Source organism: Ovis aries, chromosome 23, assembly GCF_016772045.2.
Source record: "Ovis aries strain OAR_USU_Benz2616 breed Rambouillet chromosome 23, ARS-UI_Ramb_v3.0, whole genome shotgun sequence".
NCBI lineage: Eukaryota > Metazoa > Chordata > Mammalia > Artiodactyla > Bovidae > Ovis > Ovis aries.
The window spans coordinates 22,335,432-22,362,746 of NC_056076.1; the positions used below are offsets into that span (position 1 = coordinate 22,335,432).

General features: G+C 43.8%; 1 protein-coding gene across 7 annotated transcripts in view; it reads right to left on the reverse strand.

The window, feature by feature from the left end:
- MAPRE2 (microtubule associated protein RP/EB family member 2) overlaps positions 1-27,315 on the reverse strand; it is a 186,512-nt gene that overhangs the window by 89,561 nt on the left and 69,636 nt on the right. For 2 of the 7 annotated variants that reach the window (XM_012103351.5, XM_060405341.1), the window contains exon 3: positions 6,881-6,945. The exons of 4 other annotated variants lie outside the window; for them this stretch is intronic. In XM_012103351.5, the coding sequence (XP_011958741.1) occupies positions 6,881-6,888 (8 nt within the window). In that variant the 5' untranslated portion in view covers positions 6,889-6,945. Of the gene's footprint in view, positions 1-6,880; positions 6,946-24,897; positions 25,166-27,315 lie in introns of those variants that run through there. One more of the 7 variants, XM_004020434.6, reaches the window with a different exon arrangement.

The following is a 27,315-nucleotide window of genomic DNA, read 5'->3' on the forward strand; positions in this document are numbered from 1 at the left end:
GTGACAAACATATAAAATGTCACAGCTAACAAAAACTGGAATTATTTCTTACGTAATTCATTCTGTCTCTGCACCCTGCACGTACAAAACAGACCACTTGTGTACAGTTGGAGGAAAACGTGATGTTTTTCCAGCAAGGCTCACAGTAGACCAGGTGTCTCAAGATTCTGGCTCTAGCGCTGCTGTGGGTGTGTGGCTGTAGGGAGAGGGGCTTGAGAAATTAATTTTGGGATTGAGGCATGTGGAACCTATTTTGATTTTTTTTTTTTTTCACATCTACCATCTGAGTATGCCAGGCTTCCCAAGTTTAGACACGACCATCTGCAGAAGAACTGCCTTCCTTAAGTGGTTGACTTCTGTCTGCTGCTCTGTAAGAAGGCCCAGTTTGGCTTTGAAAGTGAAAGTTGCTCAGTCATATCCAACTCTTTGTGACCCCATGGACTATACAGTCCATGGAATTCTCCAGCCCAGAGTACTGGAGTGGGTATCCTTTCCCTTCTCCAGGGGATCTTCCCAACCCAAGGATCAAACCCAGGTCTCCCACATTGCAGGCAGATTCTTTACCAGCTGAGCCACAAGGGAAGCCCAAGAATACTGGAGTGGGTAGCCTATCCCTTCACCAGCAGATCTTCCTGACCCAGGAATTGAACTGCGGTCTCCAGCATTGCAGGCAAATTCTTTACGAACTGAACCATCAGGGAAGCCCCGAGATTTACCCCAAATGTGTTCTGAAGCTGAACCTTTAAAAGCCACCCACCTCCCCCACCCTGACTTAAGTTATTTTATTTATTTCATTCCCTGAGGGAGTCTATACCCAACGGGAAACTTCATGTTCAACATAACATGTTCTATAAACTAAGCTCCCTGTTGCCATGGCAATATACTCTGTTCACACAATTTTGCACTGAAAACTATACTCATATTCGTGACCGTCCTTCTTCACTCTCTCCTAACAATCTGTATTTTCAACATGCTTCTCTGTCACTGGGGGAAGTAATCCACCTCCACCAGCCTAAGACCAACACATGCAATCCACCCTTCACGCACCCACGACAAAGCAAAGGAAGTGAAAGTGCTAATCGCTCAGTTGTGCCTGATTTTTTGCAACGCTATGAACTGTAGCCAACCAGGCTTCTCTGTCCATGGGATTTTCCAGGCAAGAATACTAGAGCGGGTTGCCATTTCCTTCTCTAGGGGATCTTCCTGACCCACAGATCAAACCTGGGTCTCCTGCATTTCAGGCAGATGCTTTACAGTCTGAGCCACCAGGGAAGCCTGACAAGACAAAGAACAGACTGGAAAAGATGAATGAAGAATAATGGTATTTTCCTTTCACCTGGGAAATATTTCTTCGATCTTGGGAACATAAGGACTTCTGAAGTCCATATAGTAATCTGCAACCCAAGTGGTTTCTTAAGTCATAAGGTACCAATGCTTCATAGGAAGCCACGTCACACTGACCAAAAACGGCTCTGAAGTCTCCATATATGCCAAGGTGGGAGAAGTGCCTGTGAGTCTCAAGAACATTTCCTTTACTGATCACTGGACTTAAGACCCTGGTCAAGGTCCAGATCTCACCCTGAATTTCCATTCCACAAGGTGTTCTCTAGTTCACAGCTTTAGGATGGTCAAGGTTGGCCTATTCCGACATACCAGGTAAAGCGAGGTGCATTATTTCAAACACACTTATCAATCATGCCTTTTTTCTAAGAATCTTCTTGGCGTCGTCCTAACAGAAATAGCCATTTTGCGAACACTTCTACGTACCCACAAGCAGATCGAGACAATTGCTGATATGAAAGTGAGTATTTCCTCCTCCTACAAGCACCATGTTTCTAAAACACAGTAAGTTCCCGACATACACACCTTCAAGCTGCGAACTTTCAAAGATGCGAACACGCACTCCCATGCCCAATCACGTAAGGCAGTTCTCGTGTCTGGCTTACACTGTCATGTGCGGGCATCCTCTACAAGCGGTTGTGCTTTTGTGTACTTTACAGTACAGTGCGGTATAGAGTAGGGTGGTACAGTGTCTTTATTGCAAGCCCAGGATGTCCAGAAGCAAGCGTAAAAGCAGCAGTGATATAGCTGGTACGACTGTAATTTTCAAAGTACTGTAAGATTAAAAATGCTTTTTGTGTTGGTTTGCTTTTTATGCTATTGAGAAGTATTATAAACCTATTACAGTACAGTACTGTACAGACAGCTGTGTTAGTTGGGTACCTAAGCTAACTTTGTCGTACTTGTTGTTTTGTTCAGTCGTGTCTGACTCTTTGCCACCCCATGGGGTGCAGCACACCAGGCTTCCCTGTCCTTCTTCACCATCTCCCGGAGCTTGCTCAAACTCATGCCCACTGATTTGGTGAAGCCATCCAACCATCTCATCCTCTGTCGCCTGCTTCCTTCTCTTGCCCTCAATCTTTCCCAGCCTCGGGGGTCTTTTCCAATGAGTCAGCTCTTTGCATCATGGTACCTGGGCTAACGCTGTTGGACTTCCAAATAAACTGGACTTATAAATGCACTCTCAGAATGCCTTCATGTGTAGGGGACATACTGTAAGTGGAAAACATACACTGAAGAGAAGAAGTGCACATTTATATCCACTGATCAAATACCGAGACAAAGCAAGACCCTCCAAAAGCTGTTCATCAACCTCAGAGGGGCTGAAGAGCTTGGCGCCCGCAGCAGATATTCAATTAAATGTATGTGTTTTCCTCGGAAAAGCCTTGCAACAACAGACCTAGACTCTGCCTGAGTGCCTGCTTTCTGGCTCCCTCCTCACAAAAGGCTGATGTGGAATCCCCCACCCCACCCCACCCCACCCCACCCTGGGCTGCCCCAGACAATGAACTGGGCGTCCATGGGGGTGACTTGTAAATGTGTCCCCTGAACCAGAAACTTCCCAGCCTTTGAGCTGCACATAATTCATTCTCCAGATTCAATACCATGGTGGGAGGGTGGGGTGGGGGGTGGGGGGGGGGCAGTGGGGGAGGATTTAAACATTTCACCAAGGAAAGACTATCTCCAGATAATTCTCGATTCATCTCTTGCTTTTTATTTGTGACCCAGAACATCGCGGGGGGCGGGGGTAGGGGGGCAGTATTTGGCTGGGGAGGGAGAGCAGGACGGAGGGACGCTGGAGTCACAGAGGGTCTCTGAAAGACAAGCCTTGACAAGGTAAGAGGCATTCTGGAAACTGCACTGGGTTTCATTGAAGATTGGGTATTAACGCTTCCATTTAATTTGTGGAATAATTGATGGCTGCGTGGATTCCAGGGCTGGGAGGGGAATTTGAGAGGTCGTGTATTGTCTTCTTATTTTATTGTCTTCAGGTAATAATAACACACTGAAGCCACCATGGCCGGATGTAAATGTTTTATTTTTACAGGACTGTCTACAGGATAAGACAAAGAATGCAAAACTAACTCCTCTGGCACCAAGCCTCCTCCTGGGAACCTCCGAGCTGGGGAGAAGCCTGAGGGCAATTCTGACTTCAGACAAGGATGGCTGAGAAACATCAAGGTATGCCCACAATTATATGATGCATAGATTGGATTAAAACACAGAGACTGAAATATACTGATTTTTCCTCAAAATCAGGCCATTCACAATTTAGAGCTTCTTTTTTTTTTTTAAATTGTGAATAGCCTAATTTTGAGGAAAAATCGGTATATTTCAGTACAATTTAGAGCTAGTGAAGAAAACCAGTGTAAAAGAATTTTAATACTAAGCTGCTTAGAGAAACATTGGCAAAAACATGAGTTTTATCGGAAGGCCCAAGAGCCCGCTCTTTATGTCAGGCTCTGTTAGACGCCCTACCACTGTGATTATTAACGTGCCCTTCATTATCATTCACTGCTGGATGATGCTTTTCACGTGGGCACAAAGCTCCATGTCATCACACAATCGGAAGTCCTACTCCAGCTAATAACTGCCATCTCTCTCAGCAACAACGGAACAGAGAATGCTATTCTTTTTTCAGGGTGTCCATCCCATTTACCGCTAACTATTCCTTTTTAAAACAGAGATTTAAGCTCCTTCCTGCCATATCACTAAGTATTCCAAGGTCAATTTTTAAAAACCAGGATATGATTGAAACACACAGATTTCTCTAATCATCTGCAAAATGAGATTTTCTACGAGCCTTGAAAATCAACCTCCATTTTAACAGCCTTGTCTTTACCTGGGTGAACCCCGTCAGGTACTATTCAGTAAGTGGGTCCTTAGCTTGGCTACCCCCCAATAACTGCAAAAAAACGAAACAGAAATGCAACTTTCAAAATAGCATATACATATCTGCGTAACTGAAGCACTGTGCTGTGTATCTGAAACTAACACATCACTGTAAATCAACCATACTTCAATAATTAAAACAAAAACCCCAAACCCACTCCTCCTTGGCTCCAGCCCCTGAAGTCCAGAAAGTGATTGTTTAGCTTGATGGAGACTTTGAGGTCAGGCTGAACGATGAAAGACAGAAAGCATTCGTGTTCATTTATTCAGTCAATGTGTGAAAATTGCACGCTAACTAAAATTTTGATTTTTTCTTTTTAAAAAGCACATACATGTTTTCGGTTTTTAAATTCATAATTAACAGTCAATAGCTATGGCCTTGAAATGACTTGGAAACTTGGCTCTTCCCCAAAGAATGAAGAAATTCGGGAATTCTTAAAAAAGTTCTTCGTGGCATTCATAATATTCATGGCCATGAATGAAACGTAACTGTAACAGACTAAGGCCTTAAGCACACACACACACGCGGCATATATTTCTTCATATGGTCAGAAATGCAACTGATTATAAGGGATTACATTTGCCTAAATGTCCATCTGTTTCAAACAGCGGGTGGCTTGGTCCCTGCTCTGAAAATAACTTCCATGACCTGCAGCTCATTCCCATGCCACAGGCTTGGCTGGCCTCTGCAGGGCACCAACTTTTGCCCAGTGCCCCCGCCTCCCCCTCAACTTGGCTCTTGGTACATCCACTCGGTCTTGACCATATGCCTTCTGTTTACTTTCCCAGCCCTGCTTGGCCCTGTTCCCTCTCCCCCTGACCTTAGCTCTCTCCCATGATCCTAACCATTTCCACTCAGGTCCCGGCCTGCCCACCCAGCACAACCCTGGGTCCACCATTCAGAGTTGCTGCCACCACAGGGGAGAGGGGGCGGTCATGTTCATCTGTTAACACTACCCTACTACCCCCGCATAAAACCGGGTGCATAAGGCCTAGAAGCAGAGTGAAGTAAGTCCGAAAAAAACCACCAATACAGTATATTAACGCATATATATGGAATTTAGAAAGATGGTAACGATGACCCTATATGCAAGACAGCAAAGAGACACAGATGTAAAGAACAGACTTTTGGACTCTGTAGGAGAAGGCGAGGGTGGGATGATTTGAGGAATAGCACTGAAACATGTATATTATCATACGTGAAACAGATCGCCAGCCCAGGTTCGATGCATGAGGCAGGGCACTCAGGGCTGGTGCACTGGGATGACCCTGAGGGATGGGATGGGGAGGGAGGTGGGAGGGGGTTCAGGATGGGGGACACATGTACACCCATGGCTGATTCATGTCAATGTATGGCAAACACTGCTACAATATTGTAATTAGTCTCCAGTTAAAATAAATAAATTTTTTAAAAAAGACGTAGCAGAAGAATGTGCAGTGACCACGTGAACACGCCATCAATGCCAAGCAAAGTCAGGTGTGGGGAAAATTTAGTTAGAACTGACCCCCACCTCCTGGTTCTGAACTATTTTGTGCTCTTGGTGGTACTGGCTCCTCCTCGGGTACTTATCATTCTCTGGTGCCCGACTTCCCTAAGTCTTCTCATATGAAAAAGAAAAAAAAAAAAAATGAAGGACGACAGCTTCACATTGTTCCTTATCCTCTGGGATAACTGCGCTCAAGATCTTGAAAGAAGAGGCCATTCCCAGCACTTGGCACGCTGGGCTGCATCTCACGCTTCAGGTTCAGCTCAAAGGTCCCCTCCTCAGTGAGCCTTCCCTGACCTCCTCTGAAGTGGCCTCCTCCAGGGACCCTTCCGCCACACTGCTCTTTCCTCCATGATACTAACACAATCTGTTGATTCTTTTGTTGGCTTACTGTCTCTCCACTACCTCGTGCCCCCATAAGGTTACCTCTCTGAAGGCAGGTTCTTTACAGAATCTATTTTGTTACTGCGTGCCTTCTATGCCTAGAGGAGTGCCCAGCACATAGTGAAAAGTGTGAAAGCATTTGTCACTCAGCTGTGGCCAACTCTTGGTGACCCCATGCACCATAGCCCACCAGGCTCCTCTGTCCATGGGATTCTCCAGGCAAGAATATTGAAGTGGGTTGCCATTTCCTTCTCCAGGGGATCTTCCCGACCCAGGGGTTGAACCCACGTCTCCTGCACTGTGGGCAGATTCTTCACCATCTGAGCCATAGCCTCCTACGTCTCGAGGCGTTGCCAAGCACATAGTGGGTACACAGGAAGTAAAACCTGAGTGGATGCACGTGAGGAGGATTTCGTGGAGAGGGAGGAGAAAGTTTCAGGGTTCCTGATATCATACCAGGTAAACCCATTGTCCATACATGTCTCTAGTGCTGTGTGACACGGTCAGGAGAGGAGAAATCAGGGTTGAGTGGATTAAAGGACTCTGGTGTCTGACGTCTAAAAGAAGAAGGCAACAGAGGAGCGTGCCATCCGTCACGTCTCCAGTATGAACTGCACACTCCCTGGGTGTCCATACTTCAGCTTCATGAGAGCCCTGATCAGGGGCACCGGCTGCCAACCCCAGAGCTACCACCGACCAGCTAGGTGAACTTGGGCACAGGTGCCTCACTTCTTCGGCTCACCTTTCCTTCCCAGGAGCACACAGCTAACACTCACCTTCTCATTTACTCTTCACAACAGCGCTGTGTGACAGGCACAGAGCTTACGCCATGATGCCATGCCTACAAGGGACACAGACCGGGGAGGGAGCATTAGTCACTCCGCTGGCCACAATTATCAAACGCACCAGCTGGGATTCGGGACGAGGGCTGATTCCAGGATTCCTGCCCTCAACCAAGTCCCTTTCTGCTCTCGGGTTTTGTTATGTCACGAGAGTTAGGTGAGACCCAACTCCAAATGAGACCTCCAAATGAGAACACAATTGCGGGCTTTCCCCGCCGCCATTCCTGATTTTATGTATATTTTTAATTGGAGGTTAACTGCTTTACAAGGTTGTGCTGGTTTCTGCTTATAACAACGTGAATCAGCTGTAAGTAGACACGTATCCTCTCCCTCTGGAGCCTCTCTCTCAGCACTCCCCCATCCCAACCCTCTGGGTCATCACAGGGCACCGAGCTGAGCTCCCTGCGCTATGCAGCAGCTTCCCCGCAGCTGCCTATTTTACACACGGCAGCATACATAGTCAGTGCTCCTCTCTCGGGCCATCCCACCCTTTCCTCCCCGCGCTGTGTCTACAAGTTCATTCTCTATGTCTGCATCGCTACTCCTGCCCTACGAATAGGTTCATCAGTACCTTTTCTCCAGATACAACTGTGGCCTTGAATAAAACCGTTTTTTTCCTTTTTTAGTGTTACCAAGGCCCACATTTTCCCTTTAACCAAGATGATTTCTTAACATAGGTTTCCCCAAAGAAGAGCTTGAAATGGAGAGATTTGGTGACTAGCTTTACTCAGTTTAATGCTGGGAATGGTTTTTGGCTCAAAAGCCTACCAGCTGTAGCACAGAAGGCATGTTAATACCTGAGGAATCACCATCTTTTACATTTCCACTTACTGCACATCTTGGACTCACGTCTCTCAATTTGCTTTCTGTGGTAGCTTAGATAAAATGGATAGAGGCCACATACATGATTGCTGCTTACAACTTTTTTCAACCAATAAAAGACTTCAGACGGATGTCCTGATACGTGTTTAGAAAAGTCAATCTCTTAAAAATCAACAAAAACGACAAAGCTCTTGGTATCTCACTCCTAGAGATTGGTGCCTATCCAAAGGTCTGTACTTACATTGTGGCAGAATTTGTTTTTAAACTCATGAGAACATTCTGACATGGGAAGTGAAGTACCAATAAAATTAAGCCTAAAAGAAGGAGGGAAGTACAGGCCACTGTTCCAATACGTCCTGGTGCATTTAATTCTGAAATGGGTGATGGACACTCACATAGCCCCAGCCTTCTTCATGCCACCAACTCTTAATTCTTTCCTTAAGTTTCTCAAACATGACCTTTGGTTGACAAGGTATGATCGGCTTCTACCTCAAACCCACTCCATAACCCCAGAGGACACCCTGTGAATTACGTCCAAGACGGCTGCAGGTCATGAGCACAGGAAATGGAAATTTTGGTCCAAGATTAGTAAAGTTCAGCCAAACTGGTGTAGCGGTGGGGAAATACCATCAAAACTAGGAACACTATTTCATCACCAGTTCCCCAAGCCATCATTCCCGAAACTTCCCTTCCCAGGTGAAATGATTCATTTAAGCCAGAGAATAGATTTCCCTCTTATCTGTCCACAATTCCACCCGAGTCAGAGTTCATCCTTCTTCCCCTCCTGCCCCAGTTTCCTGCTTACTCTTGTCTGGGCAACCAGACACCAATCCCGTCTGCCTTGTACTGCAGTAAAAGAGGGTTTTTTTTCCCTTTTTTTTTTTTAAGGCAATAAAGTCATTTACCATTTATTTATGGGAATGAAGAAAGGGTTGATAGACTTGCATCAAAAGACCCAGAAGCCCCTGACAAAAATCAGTTCACACACACACACACACACACACACACTTCATTTGCAACACCTCTCCGCCTTCCTGTCTGCTGTCTCGACCCGGGTTGAAGGTGAAAACATTTCCAGCATCAGTGCAGAAACACTGTAATTCTCAAAGGAAGTACAAAACACTGAGCATGTGGGTAAAAAGTGGCCAAGAAGTGTGCCATGTTCAAACTGAATCAGGTAGAGATACCAGAGGGACAGCCATGGTCAGACCTCTGGGTCTGGGAACAGAGGATGCATAGCAGTTTCTTGAACTGGAGCTTCCTTTTTTGACTGCAGTACTACGCTATGAGGACTCATGGGAGCAAAGGACAAAATTTAACATACTGTTGTAGTTTAATCAATGTGTGGGATTACGGTCTCTGCTGAATTTGGAATGTTTTGTTAAACCTGGGATAAAAATGGAAAAGTAACAGCTGATTAATGAGCATTCAGAAATAATTAAGGAAAAGGAAATTACTTACCAGACCATATAAACTACTTGTCGAAATAACCAGAGATGTTACTGGAGACAGGAAAGTCTAAAGGCGTTCGGTAAGTCGATGACATGAGTGCTAGAGTGAATGTGTGTTAAAAGTTACCCAGTATATGAGTCAATGTGAGATTTGCAAAGTGCCTCCCCATTTTGTCCCAAACCCTAGTTTCTAGGTTCCTAAGATTAATTGAACTTAGAGACTTTGAAACATATTTTAAAAATTAATCTGAATCAGCAATTGAGTATAATTATCACTTCTGAAGGGGGCGGGGGGTTTCCCAGGCAACTCAATGGTAAAGAAATCACCTGCATATGGGAGACACAGGGTCAGGAAGATCCCCTGGAGAAGGAAATGGCAACGCACTCCAGTACTCTTTCCTGAAAAATTCCATGGACAGAAGAGGCTGGTGGGCTACAGTCCATGGGGTCCCAAAGAGTCAGACATACCTGAGCACGGCAGAGGGCAGACTTAAACCAAAGACCTGGTTGACCCAATGTCTCAAAGACCGGTTTACTTTACATTACTTCAGTCTCAGCTATTGTTATAATGTAACAAGCACAATAAACATAATATCATAAAAATATTGACTCCATATATTTCTGTGTGTATATATACTACAAAGGAATAATCCCTATTTTAAATTAAGGTTTAAAAAAATCATAATAGTTTGATGAAACAAAGAAAACACATTCAAGGTAGAATGCTTATTTAAAAAAACCTATTTTTTAAAAAGTAGGTGTCAAAGTGTTATTTTAAAAAATATTTTTATATTGAAAATCAGCACGTTTTTAGTAGAGAGAAAGTAGAAAATTAAGATAAAAATTAAAGATCTTTTATATGAGAAAAGTGAGTGTGTATTTTATACATGTACATTTATAAAAATGATTACACAGGCACACGTGTGTGGTGTGTATGCTCAGCAGTAAAGAATTCACCTGTAATGCATGAGACTCAGGTTTGATCCCTGGGTCGGGAAGATCCCCTGGAAGAGGAAATGGTAATCCACTCCAGTATTTTTGCCTGGAAAATCCCATGGACAGAGGAGCCTGGCAGGCTACAGTCTACAGACTTGTGAAGAGTTGGACACGACTGAGTGGCTGAGCACACATATATACAATGGAGTGAATACCATCACCCACTCCCCTAGAAATCATGCCCACTCGAAACCTCAGAACATGATCTTATTAGGAAATAAACTTTGCAGATATAATTAGCTGAGATAACGTTAGAGTCTCAAATTCAATGACTTGCTTTTTTTTTTTTTTTTTTTTTTCCGAATTAAGTTTTATCTGGGGCAAAATGAGGACTTCAGCCTGGGAGACAGCACCTCAGATAGCTCTGAAATCTGCTCCAAAGAGGTAGGGAAGGAAAGTTAATATATGTGACTTTGGTGAAGGGGGACTTCAGTGCAATCAAGCACTTATCTTACAAAAGATTTTCTGCCAGTCAAGAGGAGCTGATGTCACCATGAAGGGAATGAGTCCTTTTCTAGATATGAGGAGATGCAAGGATTGGGAACATGAAACCAATTCCTGAAAATATCTGACTTTCTGAAGACCTGTTCCACCAGTTTCCCTGGAGTACAAAGTGTGTCATTCTCGACCCTGAACTCCCTTCAAAGGCATGCAACGACTTGCATTCTTATGAGAAGATCGTGTGGAGACACAGAAAGACACAGACACACTGGGAGGGAGGTCGTGTGATAACTGAAGCCACGCGGCTACAAGGCAGAAGGCAACCTGGCAGGAAGAGGCGAAGAATGATCCCCCCTCAGGGCCCTCGGAAGGGAGCACAGCTCGGCCAGCACCTTCATTTCTGACTTCCAGCCTCCACAACTGTGAGGGAATGCATTTCAAGCCACCAGTGTGTGGCCATTTGTTAGGGCAGCCCTAGGACATCTACACAATACTTACACACTTTTGTACTCATCAGCTTCTCTTAACACGTTGTGAGCATTTTCCATGTCTTCTCTGTGTGTAGCATCCGCACTTAGATGTCATTGTTCGGATATCTCATAATATACCTGAGTTCAGATTTTCTGTTAATATATTTAATTTACTGAACTTCTAGTTTCGTCGTTTCCTCTCTCCTTCAATTAATTATTATTTCAAGACAACAGAACTGATGGTCAGTTAAATGCTAACCATGATCAAATCATTGTTGGCTCATGTCAAAAGACCTGGAAGTTCTTCCACGTCCTAAAAATTCTTTGGGTGATTCTGGAGTGAGCTTTAGCTATTTGCTAGTTATTGTTCTTAAAGCCAAATGGATAGCATCAGTTCTGGGTTCCCTTGTTAACAGGAAAGGAAGCAAGCAATCATCTCTTTAAAAAAAAAAAAAAAAAAAGGCATGTCCTTGGCCATCGTAAACTAAGGGAATCACAGGATGTCCTGTCGAATGGTATTTGGCTTCCTTTCATGGAACAACCTCAATGAAAGCAAAAAGGAAAACTCTCAAACTCTCAACTGATACTCCAGTGGCTTGTAACTTGCTCAGTCCTAAACAGAACTCAGAAAACAGTCATCTATGACCAAGAGATTACTGCCATTATGGAAGCTGTAACTCATGTGAAATCTGCCCTCATGGTTTTGCAATAAAATGAGTAAGTGATAGATGAAAGATGTTGCACTCAAAATTTACTAGAAGACCTAGGGCATTTGTGAAATAATAAAGTGACCTTTATTTCATAGTATATTTGGATTTTGAAACATATGTGGTTAAGAAATTTGGTTTTTGGCTGCAAAGATTCGGGAAGCCAAGCATTCCCTTTTAAAAATCATAAGGGTCCTCAGCTGATCCTTTCAGGTAAATCTAGGACCTTACTGAGCTTATGGGGCTTACCTGGTGACTCGGATGGTAAAGAACCCACCTGCAATGAAAAAAGACCCTGGTTCAATCCCTGAGCTGGGAAGATCCCCTGGAGAAGGGAATGATTATCCACTCAAGTATTCTTACCTGGAGAATTCCATGGACAGCGAAACCTGGTGGGCTATAGTTTATGGGGTCGAAAAGAATCAGACATGACTGAATGACTTTACTAAGCTTTAACTTCCTAGTTTCTAAATTCTATTGGTACTTGAGGCAACTTCTCTTTAAGGGCTTTAAGAAGTCAGGAGCCAGTCTGGGCAACAAGAACAAAAAATGTCAAATGAGATAGAATGAGGAGTGAACAAGAGTTGGGGGAATGTTAGCCTAAGAATTTAAAAGAGGGGGCAGGGAACGGCATGTAACACTTTGATTATCCTGGGCAAAATTTCTGAAATATGGAAATGGTTCCTTGCTACCTTTAAAGAGGAAGACATTTCTACCCACATTTTCCTTTTAAATTCAATGGTGTAAAATCTGATACGGTGTTAAGTACAAAGAAAAGACTATCGACAGAACTATAGTGTTCACAGAATTAAAAGAGTATCTCATATGTACTCAAGATCTCAAAGAACATATAGCTCCAAAATTTAACTCTTTCATATACACTTTTAAAGTGGCTTTAGTAGCTTTTCCTCTGAGTTAAAAATTATGATCCAGTTATTATTTTGAAGTTTATTTTAATATAATCATTTAGTATGTACTTACTGAAAACTGGACCTAATCTCCAGAAAAAGCGTTGTGGATAAAGGACAGGTAGAAACACTGACTCACCTTTTCTTAAGAGGTTTAGATTCAGGTTAAGAACACAGAACTCAAACTCATTGAAATCTAAGTTAAGATCATATTATAGTAAAATAAACCACCTAATCTTTTTTATTAAAATAGGCAAAAGATCTGAACACATACGCCACTAAAGAATGTACACAAATGACCAATAAACACATAAAAGACACTGAATATCATTAATAATCAAAATATAAATTAAAATCTCAGCAGGATACTTGTCCACATCTGTAAGGATGGCCAAGTTTAAAAGACTAACAATACCAAGTGTTGACAAGGATGCGAAGCAACTGGCACTCTCCTACACTTCTGGGAGGAATGTGAAATGGTACAACCACTTTGGACAACTATTCCTTAAGTCTCTTAAACAGCAATTATACTGCCCAACCATTCCACTCCTAGATATTTATTTCAGAAAAATGAAAATATTTGTTCCACAAAGATTTATACATGAATATTCATAGAAGTTGTATCCATAATTGCTAAGAACTGAAACTAACCCGAATGTTCACAAGCTGGTAACTGATAAAATATGATTATAGCCATATTACTTTGCCTACAAAGGTCTGTATAGTCCAAAAGCTATGGTTTTTCCAGCAGTCATGTACAGATATGAGAGTTGGACAATAAAAGAGGCTGAGCGCCGAAGAATTGATGCTTTCGAACTGTGGTGTTCGAGAAGACTCTTGAAAGTTTCTTGGACAGCAAGGAGATCAAACCAGTCAATCCTAAAGGATATCAACCCTGAATATTCACTGGGAGGACTGATGCTGAAGCTCCAATACTCTGGCCACCTGATGCAAAGAACCAATTCGTTGGAAAAGACCCTGATGCTGGGAAACATTGAAGTCAGGAGGAGAAAGGGACGACAGAAGATGAGACGGTTGCATGGTATCACTGACTCAATGGACAAGAGTTTGAGCAAACTCCAGGAGACAGTGTAAAAGAGGGAAGCCTGGTGTGAGGCAGTCCATGGGCTCGAAAACAGTCAGACATGCCTGAGCAACCGAACAACAACAAAACCATTCAACAGAATACCACTCGGCCACAAACAGCAATGAGCTTTGTGGCCGAGTTGTATTCATCCATGCTGGGTCAACCTCAAAACCATTATGCCAAGTAAAAGAAGTCGCACACTAAAGAGTACAATCCGTATGATTCCATTTATACAAAAGGTAATCTAATTTAGCGTGACAGAAAGCAGAGCAGTGGTTACCTGTGCTGTGGACAGAGGAGCTATGAACTGCAAAGGATACCAGGAATCCTTTGGGAGTGATGGATTCAAGGGCATACATACCACCAATACTCACTGAATCATTATACCTTAAACAGATGTAGTTCACTGTATGTAAAATTAATTCTTAATCAAGTTGGTAAGGTGGGGAGAGCGACAGTATAATTTGTTTGAATTTTTTCCGGACTGAAATTGGACTTTTAATGAACAACTGCTATGTGTCAGGTATTGTAAGAGGTAGTAAGGACACAAAGATCATAGTTTATTATAAAGACAGGGTAAAAGAGTACACTGAAATGACAAGCGACAATACTAGCTAATATTCTGAAAGGCGTTTTACTTGCACCATTCAACTGCTTGGTATACTTTATATTCTGCATCTCATTTAAGTCCTCATTAAAAACTGTGAAGTTGATGCTATTATTATTTCCATTCGCGCATTAGGAAAATGAGGCTTAGGGAGGCTAAAAAATTTGCCCTGGATGACACAGTTTGAAAAGGGTGGAGCTGGGATAGAGAGTAAGTCTGAGGCCAGAGCCCAAGCTTTGCCTGCTACCCCTTCCTGCTTCTCTGAGCAGCAGTCTGGGACTCTGAGTGCCTCAGTGGGTCCTAATGGGAGGTAGACCACGTTCTGAACGGGAGGTGAGGAGGCCATGACCCTCATCACACAGGCTGCAAGTGTGTTCAACTGTTACGCACGCTGACCTCTTACAGTCGGTGATCCGACAATGCTATCTGCCTGTGAGAAACTCCAGGGAGAGGGATACCGGCTTTCCCAACACCAAACCTGCTTTTGCATTTATTGTTGTGTTGCCAGCCCCGCTGAGGGATGTTGGAAAGGCTGACTGCCCCTGTCCTCAGCCTCCTTGCCTGGGTGGCTGATGATGCTCATCTCTCTCCTTCTCCCTGGAGAAGACGTGATCGAGGGACAGATGTACTAGGTCCCCAGAAACAGAAAGAGCCGGGGGCGGGGGAGGGGCCGACACGTTCCCCTCCAAGAAGCCCTCATCCTGCGCTCCCCTCCCCCCCCTCACCCAGCACCCACCAATCGCGCCCTCTTCCGCTTCCTCCTTCTCTAGCAAAGCACAGGCTCCACCAGCTTTCTGTTTCACGGTTACTGCCGGTGAGCAGCAGGTCCCGATAGCTGGGATAATGTATTCAAAGCTCTCCTTTTGTTTTATTCTTAATTGGTCAGTCTCCCTGGCATCCACTCAGCCTTCACCCAGACGGGAGGGGGAGGGGCAGGGGGCAGGGAGGGCTTGTGAATGCAGATGGCCCGCTTCCTGGCTGGCGTCTAGCACCATCACGCACCATCGCGGGTTGGAGAGGGGGGCGGACGTCAAGGCCAGATATCACTCAATAACTTCCATAAGGTGGGGAGTCAGACTCAGAAGTGGGGGCAGGGTGGGGGCGGTGTGCAGAGGACAGCAGCAGAATGCCTAAAAAAATGGCCAAAACCTGCAATTGCACACTAGGGCCCCTGCACAATACCTGAGACACACCAGGTGCTCAATAAATGAGGAAAACATCCAGAGAGGATACTGACAACGATCTTCACAGAGGATTATTTTGCAGTCAAAGCAAGATTCATGGAGCATACTAAGCAGGCTGGCCGCATCACAAAAAACACCGACTGCAGCTCTGATGGACTCTGGAGAAAACGAAACAAAATATGGACTATGCATTCGCTCCGTGTGAAACCTCAAGAGGCGGATGCGGCGGCCGCGTGTAAGAACGGTACTTGGGTCAGGCAAATCTTTAACATCATCCATGTGATTTCAGCAAGGATATTTTGAGATGCTTCCCAACACCTTTCCGCACGTAAAACTCACTGTGAAAAATCAAAACTCATTTAAGTTTCAAACTGCCACTAAGGGGTTAAGTGAAACACCACTGTTTGATTAGGGAGTGCATTTTACATAGTTTTCCGGTTTTTTTTTTTTCAAACATAGTAAGGCACCCAGGGACCCATCATCTGTCCAGTCCCGTTGTGACACGTGTCCAGTTCCACGTGTTAACATTCTTCCAGTTTCTCCATGCCCACTAAGGAAATATGAATATATACATTTTCTTTATTTTCTTTCTACTGCACTAATTTTAACATAGTGATGCTCAATAAAAATACCACAAAATTTGGAGGATCAAAAGAGATAAGCATTTTATTTTTCCTCAAATGACTTTCTGTAAGAGAGAAGTAACCTCCCCACTACCACCACGTATGTCATTCAACAATGCTCAAACCTATGCCATGGGGCTGTATTAAAACTTATACACAGAGGTCATAGTAGGGAACACACACTCAAACATGGTTTTTATCTACAGGTGCCATTACTGAAAGCTCCTGAAAGCTGTGGTAGTGGTTTAGTTGCTAAGTCGTGTCTGACTCTTTGGGACCCCATGGGCTGTAGCCTCCCAGGCTCCTCTGTCCATGGGATTCTCCAGGCAAGGACACTGGAGTGGGTTGCCATTTCCTTCTCCAGAGGATCTTCCTGACCCAGAAATCAAACCCAGGTCTCCTGCACTACAGGCAGATTCTTAACCAAATGAGCTACAAGGGTAATTTTGCCCTTGCTATCAGCACAAGAGTCACAGAATTACTTTCCTGGGGTCGGCGGTACCGCTCCACCTCAGATTCCTCCAGTCAAACACTGCCTTCCTGCCTGCTGTCCCAAGATATAGAGGTTTTTTTCAAGAAAGGGCTATGCATTATTTATATATATATTTTTGGCCGCACCACGTGGGATCTTAGTTCCCTGACCAGGAATTGAACCTGCACCCCCTTCACTGGAAGCACAGAGTCTTGACTACTGGACCACCAGGTAAGTTCCCTGTGTGACTTGTTTTTGAATTCAAGTGCTCAGCTCAGAGTATGACATATAGAAGGAAGCTGGTGAGTCTGCTGAAAGAACAGATTCTTAGATGACTGGAATTCTGGCTTAAATTTTAATAAAGTTCCAACTGTATATTTACAGAGTGGAAATTTAAAAGATTATCAGCAACCTGAAAACATGCTCTGGCTTTCTAAACTGACAAAAAGGAAGTAGCCTGCGGAGGGGGAGAGGAGCCCATGTGAGTGGCTGCACTTTCTCCTGATTTGAAAGTGAAAGTGTTAGTCGCTAAGTCCTGTTGTGTGTGATTCTCTGCGACCCCATGGACTGTAGCCCACCAGGCTCCTGTGACCATGGGTTTCTCCAGGCAAGAATACTGGAGTGAGTTGCCATTCCCTTCTCCAGAGGATCTTCCTGACCCTAGGTCTCTTGCATTGCAGGGAGATTCTTTACCAGCAGAGCTACCAAATTCGAACCTTGCAGGGAACCACGTGGGAGGGCTCCTGGATGAGGGGATACTGCTATTTGTAACCAGAGTAGAACTGTGACACTAAGAACGCCTCCCTGAGATGTCATTGCCACTGTGATTTTAGACAAATTATCTCAGGGCTTTGCCAGGGCAGGCTAACTCTTAAGAATGAAAAGTTAATGTTAAAAAAGAAAATCAAACACTACTTCTAGGAAAAAACAAAACGGATCACAGAAACCTAAGGTGTGCCTCATAGGAAGAGCACTGTGTGCCTCATAGGAAGAGCACTGTGTAAGAATGACTTAACACCAAGCACTGGCCATAAACCTCAGGACCAACTCTGTGCCCGAGATCCTACGTTTCACAGACTTCTGCCAATGTACACTAAATATTTACAACGTGTTCTCTTCATTTGCAAGCCTCTCACCCTATTCCGCTTCTGTTTCAAGTCATGGCACAAACCTGGCTCTTTGGCACATTTACCTGCTCAAAGCAAATGAGGTCTCAGAAAGACTGAGCTCTCATTACATTTCCTTTATGAGATAATTACACAAAAGCATCTATCACGAAAAGCAGTCATCAGGTTGACCATCCTATGCACCTATTACCACCTTTGGATCCTTTAGAAAAAAAAAAATAATGCTTTAAATAAGTGCGTCCTGGTTCAAATGAGTAAGAGCCTAATTAGGCTGGGGAGATATGACACTGAAAATGTACAAGTATTTTTTTTCTTCTCAGTAACCTACTAAGAAATTATTTCTTGGTGGCCTATAAAACCCTGTTTCATCTTTACCTCAGTAATGAGTTATTTCCATTAAAATAAGTTATCTTTGGGGATGCATGTAACAAAAACATGTTTAGGAGCCATGTCTCTGATACATGCTATAAGGCGAAAGCACATAAATTCAGTTTTTGCCTATGCGAACTATAGGCTTCCATTCTGCATTCTCTCAACATAATATAAACTCCAAAGGTCAAACACTAGGAGATGAACAATCAGAATTTTAAAGTGTGCTATGAAATGAGGTTCCTGTGATACCAATTGGGGGTGGGGGTGTGGAGTGTTCCAAGACAAAAAGTTGCTGGAAGAGTGCTTAAGATACTAGATGAGAGACATAAACACTCCTGGGTACACATCAGGAAAAAGCGAACACTAATTCAAAAAGGTACAGGCACCCTAGTGTCATAGCAGCATTATGCACAACTGCCAAGACCTGGAAACAGCTTGTCCACCGACAGAGGAATGGATAGAGAAGATGAAGTACACACATACAATGGAACACTACTCAGTCATGAAAAGCAATGACATTTTGCCATCTGCACCAACATGGATGGCCTTGGAGAGTATTATGCTAAGTGCAAAATACTGTATGGTATCACGTATCTGTGCACTCTAAAAAAACAAGCCGGTGAATATAAAAAAGAAGCAAATTAATAGATACCAAAAACAAACCAGTAGTCACCCCTGGGGAGAGGGGAGGAGGAGGGGCAATATAGGGGCAGGGGGCTGAGAGGCACAATCTATTAGGTACAAAATATGCTCAAGGATAGATTGTACAACACAGGAAATACAGCCCATGTTTTATAATAACTATAAATGGAGTATAACCTTAAAAAATTGTGAATCACTATGTTATCTACCTGTAACATATATAATATTGTACAGCAAACACACTTCAATAAAAAAAGGACACTAGATGAGTATGACACATGGTATCTGAAAGATAGCCCGAAGTCAAGAAGAATGGAATTATTCTAACATACATATCCTAACAAATTTCACTGTGGAAAAGACACTGTTCACAGAAGAGGAGTAAATCAATTCCTTTAAAGTGAAATTGACAAAGTTTGAAAGTAAAGCAATCCACACCATCTAGGTTAAACTCTCAGTCCACACCAGAACCTGCCATTGAAGGGATGACTTTCCAGCTGTAAGAAAAATGGCACCGGAGCCCTGAGGGGCATTCTGAGCAGTCATCAGCTGGCATTAAATGACTCCTGAGGATCCTCCACAGTGAAATACCAGACACTCTGCTTCTCAGTTTGGGAGGATTGAAAGAGTGTAAATTCTATACAGTAGCTACCCTTTTGGCCTGGTAACTGTGAAGCTGGCATCTGTATATCAAGAAGCCACCATCTGACCTAAGTACCAACGCTGTTATGGGAAGAAGTTGCACTGATTGCTTCTACTGAGGGAAAATGCCTTGAGCCAGGAACATCTACCTCCCTTGTCCTGAGCCCTACAACAGAGCCGGAGAGGTCTCTCTATTAGAGCAAATGAAGTGTTCCCTAAGAATTCTGGACACTGTAGGGTGGGGCACTGGAGGATTCCATTTTCCCTTCAACTCTCACTGCAAAACAGGAGCTCGATTCCAGCATGCACTTCCGTTATTATGCTGTCTTTCAATCAACATGCTTTCAATTTTCAAGTTCCGGTCACCCTGCCTGCCTTCCAATGCTCCTATCCCACGGGAAAATTCTATCCAATGAAAATTCTGATTCTACAGCCTCCACTCCTTTCACCCGAATAGCTGGTCTCCAATAGGGTCTTTTAGCTTCCTACAACATACTGGCCTGTGGGTATCTTTTTCTACTTTGAATCACTGTGGGCTCAGAAAGCGCAAACCACTTCTGCTATCAGACCAAGCCAAATATTCACAACAAAGTAAACCTGTTACAGAATGAGCGGCTCAAACATCTGACTTTGCTACAATTCAAGGTCCTTCGAGGGGCCTCTGGCACAGAGTGTGGCCAGAGTGAGATTCTCAAGCATTTATCAAATTAATCCTCCAAACCACACAGAATATTTAGATTAGTCCCACTATTTCCCCCTCCACTAATCTGAGGGATTATTCACTGCAGCTTCAAGAGGTCTCTGTATATACAGGAAAGATACTGAATATGGAAATTCAGAGGATCATCTCAAACCATTGTTCTGTTAAGACGATGCTCCCAACTAAGATGGGCAACCACTGCTGAGCAGGGGTGAGCCTCTGACCAGGGCACCTGGAGGACCATCTCCTTTAACAGACTCTCCAACAAAGGACCCTGAAAAGAAGTTCAAAAATTGGGCGCCTAGGGCTTCCCTGGTGGCCCAGGGGTTAAGAATCCCCCTTGAAATGCAAGGGACACCAGTTCAATTCCTGGTCCAGGAAGATCCTATACGGCTCGAAGCAACTGAGTCTGTGCGTGCCACAACCACTGAAGCCTGTGTTCGTTCCCTAGAGCCCGTGCTCCGCAACAAGACAAGGCACCTCAAAGAGAGCCCATGTGCTACAACTAGAGAGTAGCCCCCCCACAGCCCCTCACTCGCTGCAACTAGAGAAAGCACGTGCACAGCAACGAAGACTCGACACAGCCAAACAGCAAATAAGTGCACTGGGCACCTAACAATTAAGGCAGTTTTCCTGGGGGCTCAGTCAGTAAAGAATCTGCCTGCAAAGCAAGAGACCTGAGTTCAGTCCCTGGGTTGGGAAGATCCCTGGAGAAGGAAATGGCAAACCACTCCAGTATTCCTGCCTAGGAAATTCCATGGACAGAGGAGCCTGGTGGGCTACAGTCAAGGTATCTAGTAACCCTTTAAAAATACTAAGAAAAACGTTAGGGACAAAAATCAGTATTTTCAAAAACCTCCTAAGACAGAAGTAAACCCAGATGGTGCTAACAAATACCTAATGGAGATACACGAAGGAGACTTCTGCAGTCGCTGTTTGGGGAATGTGATCTGAAATCTACATTCTGATTAAAGTGAGGCATGTTACAATAGCTTCTATTAAACAGAACACGCTTTTGAAACTATCTTTTGCACACGTGTTTGTGGGCACATACACATATATTTCTTTTTGTGTGCCCTGCCACGAGCTCATTTTTCAAAACTAGCAAAGTTGGATGTCAGAGTCAAGGTCTTAGGTTTAAGTTTTCGCTGTTTTTCTTTACAGTCCATTGCCTCGAGTCGAGTGATTTTTCTTTTTTAAGAATTCAGAAACATATGCTACTGTAGTTGCATGTTCAAATACCCATGTGGAACTAGTCCTCTGGACTTATACATTCATTCTTAAAAGCCTGGAGTATGCAAACAAAGACACGATGCGGTGGGCAGAGGGCCAGTTAATAAATCTCATCTATGAGCATCTGCATGAAACAGCGCTATAGGGAGTCGCCTCTCCAGGGAGGGCAGAGCACGACTATTCGCTCTGTGAATTAAACAGTGTCACCTCAGATGGCCCACACCACATTTATTTTTTAGGCCGCTGTTAAAATATATGGATTTCTAGTGTTCATAAATGCAATGAGGAAGCTGGGGCTGAGAAGGCAATCACACAGGAGTGGTGGACATGAGCCACAGAAACACATCCACACGGCTCTGCTGAGCCATCTTTGCACTTGCTCTTTTCAACTGAAACTGCTAATGGAAGGGTAATTTTCTAAAGGAAACTTGCTCTTCTAATCAAAGGGCACTCTGTTTCAATAATGATTTGCCACTCCTTCTGGTCCAGGCTGTAAAAACAGGTTCTGTTTATACCAAGAGATACCTGGATCAAGATATCTGGATCGTGAACCATATTTGATCCTTATTTATAAACAATCTGGTGCAAACGTTATGACAGTAATGTCTCCTGCTGGGAAGAGTGACCACTTGCCCCCTGACGGTGCTAGAAAGAACGGCCTTGTTCTCTGGGTTCTTCTCTTCTCACCTGTGCTCCCAGCCAGGTGAGGGGTGTTCTTATCCTGGAGTGCCTGAAGAGGCCCCTTACACAATAGCATTCTTCTTATATTTACATACGTCTTTGAAGGTGCTTTTTGTTTTAAATATTTCAGTTAGCCTTACAAAGATTTTTTATAAGAAAGCAACAAAAGAGTCTATATGCAATGGGCAAATGCAGAAAATAAAGCCAAAGCAGAAGGACCTGCTGGGACTACCTAGAAGTCAGTAAAGGAACCAGAAAGAGAATTCGCTTGGCAATTCCCAGAAAGAGATCACCCCAGGGCTCTGGGCTTACCCAGGCCCCTCCATGGCACTCCAACAGAACTCTCTGACACACCTCATTCATGGGGACCAGACTTAACCTACAGCCAAAGTAAAACTCATGTGGTTGAATCTCTACTCTGGCTTTCAAACTGCCTTCCAAGTTTCCTCAGCAATTAAATGGCAATATTATTCCAGCCTCAGGATGCCAAAATAATTATGGAACACTTACTGGATAGAAAAATGTGTCACATTTTTCCTTTCCTTCCTTTCCTTTCCCCCCAAAATAAGTGGCAGTTATACTACACTGGTCATCCACTTTGAAACAAAAGCAGACCAAGGAAAACAAGTGTGTCTGTCTCCTTGTGCACCTTTTGTATAACACGATTCAAAAGCAATTTTGGAGTCTTCTTTCCTCATTTAACCTATGGCATCTCTCACTATAGGGACCAATAATCCTATTATATAAAATACAAAGGCCACGATGCTCTTAGTGACTTAAGATTTTGCTCCATCAGATCTTTATTCAAATTCAATTTTGTTTCTTACATCATTTTGGGTACCATACCGCGACTCGGACAGCAAACTGGAAATAGTTCAGGAAATGGAAAAAACAACCTGGACTGAATTTAAAAGGTGAATAAATTTTTACTGTAAAACAATAATTCATCAACAAAAGGTAGCATTTAACCTTTCCCCCCAAGTGATCTTTCCATTGCCATTGCAAGTTAGTTCACATGACTAATAAAACCTAACCAGGCAACTGCCTTCAGCCCATGTGGTAAAATTCGAAGTCTGCTTAAAAGCAACTGCTACCTACGTCGCAGAGATGAAATCACTGAAAAAAATAACTAAGGGCTTCAAATGTATTACCTATAAGAGCAGTTTAAATAGTGAAGATTTCAAAGCAACATGTCCGGGTTTTTGTTTTTAAATTCTATTTTCAGCTTTGGAATGTTCACAGAGAAAGGTGAAGGAGGAAGGGAGAGAAGAGACCCAATGTTCCAATCACATGGGTCTCCAAAAACAGAGTCCCAGAGGTTGTGGACCAATTTTGGTTTATATTAAGAGAACAACAAGCGCTTGGAATCTCTGAGGATGTCATGTCAACATATTACTTGGAAGCATAGGCATGAGATTTTAGTGACCTCATGGGCACAGCCAAAATTAACTCCCAGTATTTATGTAACTGCCAGGGATGACAGGGCAAAGATCGCTTATAATTTTTTTTTTTTTGAGCCAGCTAATAGTGTTTCTTTGGTCAAAGAGAGAGGAAGTGGGGGCACTTTCGGCTCTGTTTTTTAAACATGCAACATTTATATACATAGACCATTCTGCCCATAACACCATCTGAATGTTTAGATGAAGGCATAAAAAAAAAAAAAAGAGTTATTTCCTGTTGCTCCCTAGCTGAAAGGATGCGTTTTAGGGGTATGTGTGCTCTGCCTCAGAGCAAAAGCATTGTTAGCAGTTATCAAGGTAGCATTTAAAAATAACTACCCCAGTACAAAAGAACTTCAGAGGAAATATGAGCGAAGCTATCAGTCTCCCTTCAAGTCTGCCCATGAGCTGCCTAAGACTCGAGCTGCATTCTCCATTACATTGTTATCCTTATCAAACAATGCAAACAATTTTAATGAGCTTATCTCCTAGAACATATTGCCAGACATGCTAATATAAAAAGGATGCCAACCGTACAGGCCGACTCATTAATCAAAAAGCTCACAATACAATGACCAAGATCAGTCTCATCCCCACATCAGACCTCAGCAAAATACCAGGAATTACCTTCCTACTGTAAATAAGAAGGGCGGGCTCCCCCACCCATGCGGAGGCCATAAACTCCTAAGAAAATGCATAAGGACACCTAGTTCCTTTCAGGTCCATTGCAGTCCAGTCTCTTTCTAATAAACCTTGGGTTCTATGGAGAAAATTTTGGTGAATGTCTGACACCGTGACCTCTGCTGTCAATCCTTGCACCAATCAGCGAGCAGAATTCTTACAAAGCTCCATCAATCTGGCGGTTCAACATCACAGACTGCAGCTTAATCTAGAGGATTCCATCTTTCCTGCGCACACACACACACGCACACACACACACACCAGGGCAAGCGCAAACCTTTTCCTCGCCCTCCTCCTGGTCTTTAGGCACAGCCTACCTCATGGTTCCTTTAAAATCTAAAAAGGAAGGAGAAAAGGAAGTGCTCCGGCTTGTCTCCCTTTGCAGAGGAGGGGAAATTTTGCTTGCATTTTGAAATCAACGTGGAAGCAAAGAGATGGAGGGAGACCCCTTGCAGGCAGCAAACCTATTCACAAAATGCTTTCCATCTGCAATCGGGCAGCCTCCGTGCACACCCAACATGACACATGGAAACAGCAAATAACCACAACCGCCTTTACAAACGGCCGTCTGCAGCCGGGGCCGGGGGCAGCGTCTGCTCCATTATATAACGGGCGGGTTTCCGCGCGCCCGCCCGTCCGCCGCCGCTCCCCGGCCAGCCCCATTACCTGTAGGAACGCTCGCCGCGCACTGTGTGCTTCCGGAAAGGAATGATGGTCCCGTTATCCTGGATGATGTCGTTGTTGTTCTCGCCATTTGGGGACAGGGTTTGGGTCGGCCCAGGCATTGGCGCACTCCCGAGGATGGGAACAAACCGCTGTGGGCTGCCTGGGTAGGAAGGTGGCTGTGTCTCGCCTTCCCGCTCGCCCGCTCCTCGCGCAGACCGCGCCTGCCGCCTGCTCGCCGCTCGCTGCTCGGCTCCCGCCCCGCCCTCTCGCGGCCCGCCCTCCCGGCTGCTGACGTCAAAGCGCCGGCAGCAGCACCCTGGTCACGTGGCCCGGCCTGTCCCCATAGCAACCCGCTAACTCATCACCTCGCCTGGAATCGCGCTGGGCCGCTGCGCGACCACGCCGGCGGCTCCAGGCAGGCACCCGGGCCGGCCTACATCTGGCATGTAAAACCCCAGGCCACCCCTGGCCCCCCTCACTGACTCGCCTGGGTCTGAAAACCAGCTCTTCCTCTAACCATTTCCTTTCCAGCCCGAGCTCCCACTGCAGCTGTGTACACAAAAGAACGATTCAGGCAGAGGGGTGTGGGAGACCCTTTAACTCCTTCCATACCAAGTTCTTGTTCCATGAAGATTAAACTCGGTCTGGTTTCAGAAATACATAAGACGACCTGGTAGCCTGCTTCAAGAAAATTTATCAAACTAAGGGGTTAAAATCTCCAGGTTCCTCCCCCATTCTCCAAACAGCAGCAACCACCTCCCCCAAAGCAACCCCAAACTTGAAAAACGAATAGGAAGCTCCATTTCCTTCTAATCAATATACCTCTACATTAATAATGAGAAAATCAAGAATTGCAAATGAAGATTTTCTGCACAAAAGAATCCCCACAGGGAGTTTTTTTTTTTTTAAAGACCCACCATTTTAGAACATCATGGTTACCCAAGACCTCTCAATTCAAATTCTTACAGTGCCTCCTGATACAGATAATTAAATCCTTGTCATGTATTTTCTTTGAATTAAACAAGTGAACATCCAATTTAGTATTTGGATGGAAACTCTCAACATCAAGCTGCTCTGCATTATTGCTATGCATCTTTCAAATACATTGACTATGAGACAGGTCCTATTGTTATTATCATCCCTAATTTAGAGATGAGTATACTAGTGAGATGAGGTAACTGGTGCGGTGCTCAAGGTCACACAGTCAGGAAGCAGTGAGCTGGAACTTCAAGATGACATGCTTTTTCTCAATGTGATTGGACAGTGGTGATGTGTGTTTAATGTGAACTCATAAATGTTATAGATCAAGGTAAGAATCAAGTACCTTATATACTCTCTAAACAGTGAAAGGACAACTGTGAATAGAATTGCTAGTACGGTGCAAAGCCTATGGATTAGATTATAAATTCTGAACAGATTCCAGATGTGTCCAGTGCTTTCCTTCAGAGAGAAAGAAGAGTTTGCCTTCAACTCTTATCAGAAGTGGTTCTCTGCTTATCAGAAGTGGTCTCTGACATTTCCTGGGGTGAGTAAAAGTCAAAATAAATATATGTAGCAGAAAGTAGCAGGCTCATGCCTTCACATCATTGTACAGCTTACCAGCTTTATTATTTTGTGATACAGATATTAAAACAAGTAAAAACGCTGTCATTCCTGACAATTCTCTAGCATATTTCCCTGGTAATAAGTTATTTCTGGCATCAAGCTTCTAGAATTAGAATCAAATGGTTCACAACACAGATGGTAAGGATAATCTCAAATAAGGGGGGCATTTTTTCCTATTTTATAGTCTCCTTTTGAACTATATTTTAATAATTTTATTTTCTAATTTTTCCAGTGAATTCACAGTGTACAAGCTGATTCCTTCATCCATATCTCAGCTTACATGAGTATTTTTTTAATATATAATGAGGATCCAGTTCTGACCTAAGTCTTAACAAGGTACATCAGATAAATATCTAAGTACAAGAGATACACAGCAAGCCTCACATTGCACAATGAACTAAAAGGGCATGAGAATGTAGTTACTGCTACAAAGACAAACACTTCCTCCTCCTATTTCTGTTACTTGACCCACAGCTGTCAATTTCCCTACTAATTAATTCCCCCTTGCAAAAGCTTCCCCTTTCTTTGGGGACAGTCTGAAGTTAAAAGGCAGAGTCTACAAATCAAATATTTAATGTTTTCAGCCCTCTCACTTGGGGCTCTAGAGGATAGCTTACTTTTCTATGATCCCATGTTTGAGTAACAGGTCACATAACTGGTATGATCATAGGGACTATGTTTGTCAGAATTTGAATGTATTATAACTCATTCCACCAGGTAATTTCATGGAGAGAACTCTCCCACTGTTCCGAGGCTGATTTTGAAGGAGAGGACTATGACCAGGAATTTGGGGGGGTGGGCTGAACGGGGAGG